The sequence below is a fragment of the Pezoporus wallicus genome, unplaced genomic scaffold, assembly GCF_028554395.1.
Source record: "Pezoporus wallicus isolate ANWC-B61680 ecotype Strahan unplaced genomic scaffold, APGP_CSIRO_Pwel_v1 scaffold_2696, whole genome shotgun sequence".
Taxonomy (NCBI): Eukaryota; Metazoa; Chordata; class Aves; order Psittaciformes; family Psittacidae; genus Pezoporus; species Pezoporus wallicus.
Window position 1 is genome coordinate 119,272 of NW_026637439.1, and position 5,877 is coordinate 125,148.

At 41.7% G+C, this 5,877-nt stretch overlaps 1 protein-coding gene across 1 annotated transcript; it reads left to right on the plus strand.

Annotated features, from left to right (window-relative positions):
• Nucleotides 1-919: 919 nt before the first annotated feature.
• On the plus strand, nucleotides 920-4,374 carry S100Z (S100 calcium binding protein Z). The gene is made up of 2 exons (XM_057405424.1): nucleotides 920-2,151; nucleotides 3,329-4,374. Exons 1-2 carry the CDS (start codon nucleotides 1,963-1,965, stop codon nucleotides 3,527-3,529), a joined length of 390 nt encoding a protein of 129 aa, XP_057261407.1. The 5' UTR covers nucleotides 920-1,962; the 3' UTR covers nucleotides 3,530-4,374.
• Nucleotides 4,375-5,877: the final 1,503 nt, after the last annotated feature.

The window sequence follows — 5,877 nt, forward strand, 5'->3', positions numbered from 1 at the left end:
CCCCTCAGGTTGTGACTTGTCACAATGGTGCAAACAGAAGAAAGATGTCTGGAAGCAAAGGCAGCAGTCAGAGATGTGGGATGAGACCTACTGGGCACTCAAATCTACAAGTGCCAGGAGACTTTCAGAGCTAAAAACAGTGCCCATCTCATTCTCTTTCCCCCTGTCTGGCATAAAAGAAAGAATGACCTGCAGCTCTGTAACCTCTTGCTGTTTTTCTGCACAGTTGTGCTTGCTGTGTACAGCAGACAGAAGGCTTTATTGAGGGAAAGAAAACACAAATTAAGCAGTTTTCCATTTCGTGTGGCTGTTGTGAAAACTGTGGTTATGTGGTTATTTGGAATTTTGGGTGGTAAGTCGGCTCTACCATGCATCTTTCTTACATCCCTCAGCCATTGCCCCCAGGGTCAACAAGTCTCTGGGTTTCAGAGCAGAGGAAGCCCTTCTGGGGAAAGATCACTTATTAAAAGAGAGATGCTGAACTGCAGTTGTTATGTGGCACTAATAAAAACGAAGCCAAGCCTGTTGATAAGTGCACACTGTAATTTCAGTCACAGCTTCCTCTGAAACTGGTTTCCTCATTTCCTCCTGAGGATATGTGTACCAGAGCAAGAATTTCATTCAGCAAAGCCAACGTTTTAGGCTTACAGAGACATCTGACAATAAAGGCAGATGTCTCCAGGGATTTGTGGCAAGCTCACCTGCAAACGTACCCCTAGTACCCAAGTATTTTTGTGAACACTGACTGGTTGCCACTACCCACATAGGCTCTTGGCCATATAAGTGATGGGAGACAGATTAGAAAGAGTTGTGTTGAAAGTTGGTTTATACTAACATGGTGATTGTTGGATTTTTCTAATTTTGACCTTCAGGCCCCCAGATGAGCATATCTGTGAAAGCTCAAATGATAAGAAACATCTCCTATGTTCCACACACAGCCCTCTGCTCTGCCTAGTGAATATTTTAGTGACCCATTTACAGCAAGCGGCTTTTATTGAGCAGAGTAGGCAAATGCAGAAGGAAACAGAAGCCTCGTCATCCTTGTGACAATTATATGTCTGTCTGTATATATGTAATCCACCTTCTCAGCCTGATAAACAAGAGTCTGTGCACAAGTTTTGAAAGGAGGGTAACCATCATCTTCTGTGATCTGAGCATTTTCTGGTAAACACCTCAGCCACCCCATAAGCAGGTAAGCCTTAGCCTTTGCACGGTGATATCATTCACAACTCCAGTCTTACCTTGAATTTCATTCTGGCTTTTTAATCTCTCTCCTGAGGCTTAATCAACATAATGTTTCCCTTTCACCTGATTTCTATTTTAAGTTAATTTTTGAGTCAGCTAGTCAGCAGCTAATTGTATTTCCACCTTTTTTCTTGGTGGTGCTTCCCTGCGTACCTTCTTACTGCATGCTCTATGAAGTAAACCCTCAGCAATGCCTAGCCCTGTTTATTTCAGGCGATTGACAAGAAAAAACGTCAGCCCAAGCAAACACAACTGCATAAATCAAAAGCTGATGCATCTATACTTATTATTGGTGATTTTCCTCTAACCATTTAAGAAACTGGTGTGGAGCATTCTGTATAACTCATCCACTTTGGCTGCTGTTATTTCTTGATCTTATTTTATTGAGAAAACTTTTGAATGAACAGGTAGGAGGTTGTGCCTTCATTTTTCCTGTGTTTTCAGCTGTGGGTATGAGACATTTCATTTTACAGTAGCTTTTGAAATGATGCACAGTAGATCACTGTCTTATAAAGACCTTCCTTTCCATTTACCTTTTTGAAGCAATCGCTAGTGAGTTCACGACAATGCTTTATTTTTAACAGTCTAGCCTTGCTCACACACAGCTGTGAGAATGGATCACTGAAAACTCTTTTTTTCAGTTCTGGCAACAATTTCTTTCTTCAGCTAGCTCTCCAGCCCTTCCCTGAGACCAGCCTTTGGTCTGGCTCCTTCACAATGTCACTGACTCTGGGTCTTTACCCTACAGATCTCCCTCTCATTGTTATGTCCACACCTCTGGAGGATGCGGTGGACACCTTGATCAGGGTTTTCCATCACTACTCTGGCAAAGAAGGAGACAGATACAAGCTCAGTGAAGGAGAGCTCAAGGAGCTCCTCACCAGCGAGCTCACTGACTTCCTTTCAGTAAGCTGCAGCTCCTGAACATCTTGATTTAGTTTCATGGGTGGGAGAAGCAGCTACCCGAGTGTTCAGGAACAGGATCTCCTTCTGAAAGGCACATCCTGACAGACAGAAGGAGATGAGATCAAGGTCCCCAGAGAGAAGTGTGTTTTCAGAGGGTTGTCCAGCCCCGGTGCTCTGCCTTGCACCACCAGCAACAGACACAGGTACCTTACTTACCTTGCTCAACTTACTCCTTCCTCTGTGCTTCATAGCAGGAGGACAAAGGATGCCTAGAAATAATAACAAAATTTATGCTAAAACAGGCTTTAATCAATTTTTTGTTAATTTGTTAATTTTTAATAATGAGATACAGGTAAGTCCTTCAAAGAATTAAATCCAGCAACCAGTTCTTATGAGACAAGAAAGCAGCTTGTGCACAGTAGCTGAAGACACAGTACAGCTCCTTGTGTGCCCTACACAGAGATGATAAGAAAGCCCTTTCAGCAGTAAGCCGTTGATCTGAATATCTCTTCGCATGTTTGTTATGTTCTGCATTACAGAGCATGGGTGCTTTTAATGGAACAATGACCAGACTCATAGTTGGCTTTCGGTATCCTCTTAACTGTAAAAATTGTTGTGGACATTATAATCATCAGCAGGATTTTTTACTTAATGTCCATTTCCTTGGATTGGATTTTCTTTTAACCTTGGCTATTGATTATTACAACATTCACTGTTCTTACTCACACTAAATAGGATGTGGTTTTTCCTCAGTAGAGATCTTCTGAATGTGATGAATGGATGTATAATACTACCACTTATGGTTGGATTGAAAATCTAAGTACTGTTTGTTAACGGATGATACAGAGAAATGCACATTATAGATCCATCTTGTCAAAAGAAAGCAATGCTTAGCAGCTCATGAAATCCATTTGATTCATTTAAGTGCTTATATAGTACCTGTATTTCTTCTAAAAGCTGTGCTGTCTTTGATTTCTATTGCTGTGCACTTCTGGGGCTCCAGACCTATGTTTTTAATGCTGTGGCTAGTGGCATGTTAATATTCAGGTGCATACTGCGTGCAGCCTTTTATTTAATAGCCCCGTGGCTTGTAACATAGCAGTGGGTTGCACTGCCGGGTGTGTCTGCCCTCCTCACTCAAGATCTGTGCAGCTAAGTCACTTTTCTTTCTCTTTAGGGACAAAAAGACCCGCATCTGTTTGATAACATTATGAAAGATCTGGACTCCAACAAAGACAATGAAGTGGATTTTCACGAATTTGTCATTCTGGTTGCTGCTTTGACTGTGGCATGCAATGATTTCTTTGAAGAACAGCTGAAGAAAGAGGGATTTTTAAAATGCTTAATACACAAATGCGAGCAAAGCATGACTAGTTAGGTAGCCCTCATCAGCATTTAGTGAATGCAAACCATCATCCCTCCAACTGCTACTGCTCTAAGACATTTACAGAGCAGATCAGCAGCTGGTGTAAGTTGGACCAATGCCAGTTTACACTATTTGAGATCTGGCTTTTAATATTTTCAGGTTTTGTGCTGCATGCATCTGTAACGTGCATCTATGAGCTGCCAAGGTCAAGGACTTGGTATGACAGATCATTTGGCAGAAGCTGAGACTTCTATTTCTTAACTGCCAGTGGAAAGTAAAAGGCATGGGAATGTTACTTACGTACTTTCTGAACTGGAAAATTTGGAATGAGACATAAAACTTGCAATTAAGTTTTCAGTCATTCTATAACAATCACATTTCTTTCAGCTCAGAAAATCCAGCTTGGATTTTGCTCAGCTCTGCTTATTCTAAAGCCCTTTTTAGGTGCTGCTCCATACCTCCCCACACTCTCCTATTTCAGATGTGGTCACAGCTGTCTCCTGGTGCCTGGGCAGACAGTACCGCTTGTCATTGTTATGCGTTCATTTCCTCTACCTGCTTCGATTTTGTTGTTTTGGCATTACTTCGTCCCAGTAGTCCACCTCTTCATTCAGCATAAATGAATTTATTCATATGTTAAATTATTCAAATGCATAGAACGTTTAGTCAGCAAACTGCTCTGAGGGCTGATGGAGAGACTGGGTCTTCAAGGGAAATGCAAATGCCTTCTGCTTTCACAATTCTGGCACCCTTAAGAGGAGGACTTTTAGAGGACCACTTCTGGGGGATTTAATGATAGGGTCTCAGGGTACATCTTTGTAATGTGAGTCATCTTATGGAACAATGATTTCATCTTACAGTGATCCAACACATTGCATAGAAGCAGCACAAAAGGGGCAATTGGACCTAATGGCCAGGGTTGGAGAGAGCAGAAAAAATCCCTTTCAGTGTTAACCTGCTCTTGGGTTGAATCAGAAGTACTTCTGCACTCTTGTTTGAATTAAGCATACTTCCAAACCGCTGCAAATCCTCAGCGACAGGATGTCATGCCTTCTTTCTTGCATGGAGATTTCTCTTTGTTTCTTGTTGTTTTATGGTAACACCGAACTATAATTAAAGGTGTCTGAATTAAATAAAGATTTGCTGTTTGTGTAAGAGGTTAATAAAAAGAAACGTCTCTCAATGAAGACCTGTCCTGCTAGGCAACAGCTGAAGAATGCATTTCACTTGCCTCTCCTCCCCATATCCATGGACATCATTCAGTAAAGACTCTAATATTTGTATAAAATTACGTATCACTAAGAAGATGTAATTTATTATAAGAAGGGGATTCTATAAGATCTAACAAATATTACAAGGGGCAGACATCATCCTAAGAGTGAAGCCACCACAAACTTGTGTTATCCCAGACTAAAGGAGACACAGCAGTGGGTGCAGAGCCACAATGTGCTGCCTCTTTAACTCTTCCGTGACAGAAGTTATATAGAATTCACGAAGACCTTCTAAAGGAACACAGCAAAAAATATTAAAGTAAAACTAACAGCAATTACACGACTTTTTGCCCCCCTTCAATGTTGTGCACCTCAACAGTTGTACCAGGATTTCAGGAGTGATCAGCCAGAAAAAATGAAGATTGCTTTTATGGTTCACTATAGGTGCTGCAGAATGTTTCTAGTCTCCCAGCTTTTCCCCTTCCTCCAAGAGCAAGGTAGAGAAGAGCAGCTTAAAGCTTGAACCCCAAGCTAAAAGGAGTAAGATTGTTCCAGTAAGGACCAGTGACTTCTTTATGACGTTTGAGCAGGAGATATCTTGGAAGCAAGCTCCAGAAAGTTCATAAACTCTCTGCTCATCCCTGATGAGCCCCTGGACACATGGCAGCCTGTGTACCAAGCAGAATTATGCTGAATTACAGCTGTCAACATCAACATGCCCTGGGGTCAGACAGGGAGAGATGCTGCCATGATGGAGGGTCAGTGGAGGCATCTCATCAGCTGAATTTACTAGGGATTGAGTGCAGTCTAATTCCTCTGTGGAAGGGGATTGCTTGCACATGAGCTATAGGTGAATCAGAGGAGAATGACTCAAATGATATTTATTCCAACAAAAGTTTTATAAAACCTCAGTCACTGCTTTTGTTTGGTTAGGTTTTTCCTGTTGCTGTTTTAACTGCAAGGACAACTGTTAAACTCTATCAGCTTTAAAGAAGAAACCGTTTTCACTGACGACTGAAGACAAAGCAGAATAGGGTAAAGGTTTTTCCATCCTAATGTTGGGATAATCATAGGCTGGTCCACTGAACCAGCTGGTCATTCCTCTGCTGTTTCTCTCCCACAGGAGTCAACTAGTGTTGCATTAGTAGA

Coding starts and splice junctions, on each gene's coding strand:
- S100Z (XM_057405424.1), top strand. CDS start 1,963: ATGTCACTGACTCTGGGTCTTTACCCTACAGATCTCCCTCTCATTGTT. Junction 2,152..3,328: donor AGCTCACTGACTTCCTTTCA/GTAAGCTGCAGC, acceptor CTTTCTCTTTAG/GGACAAAAAGACCCGCATCT.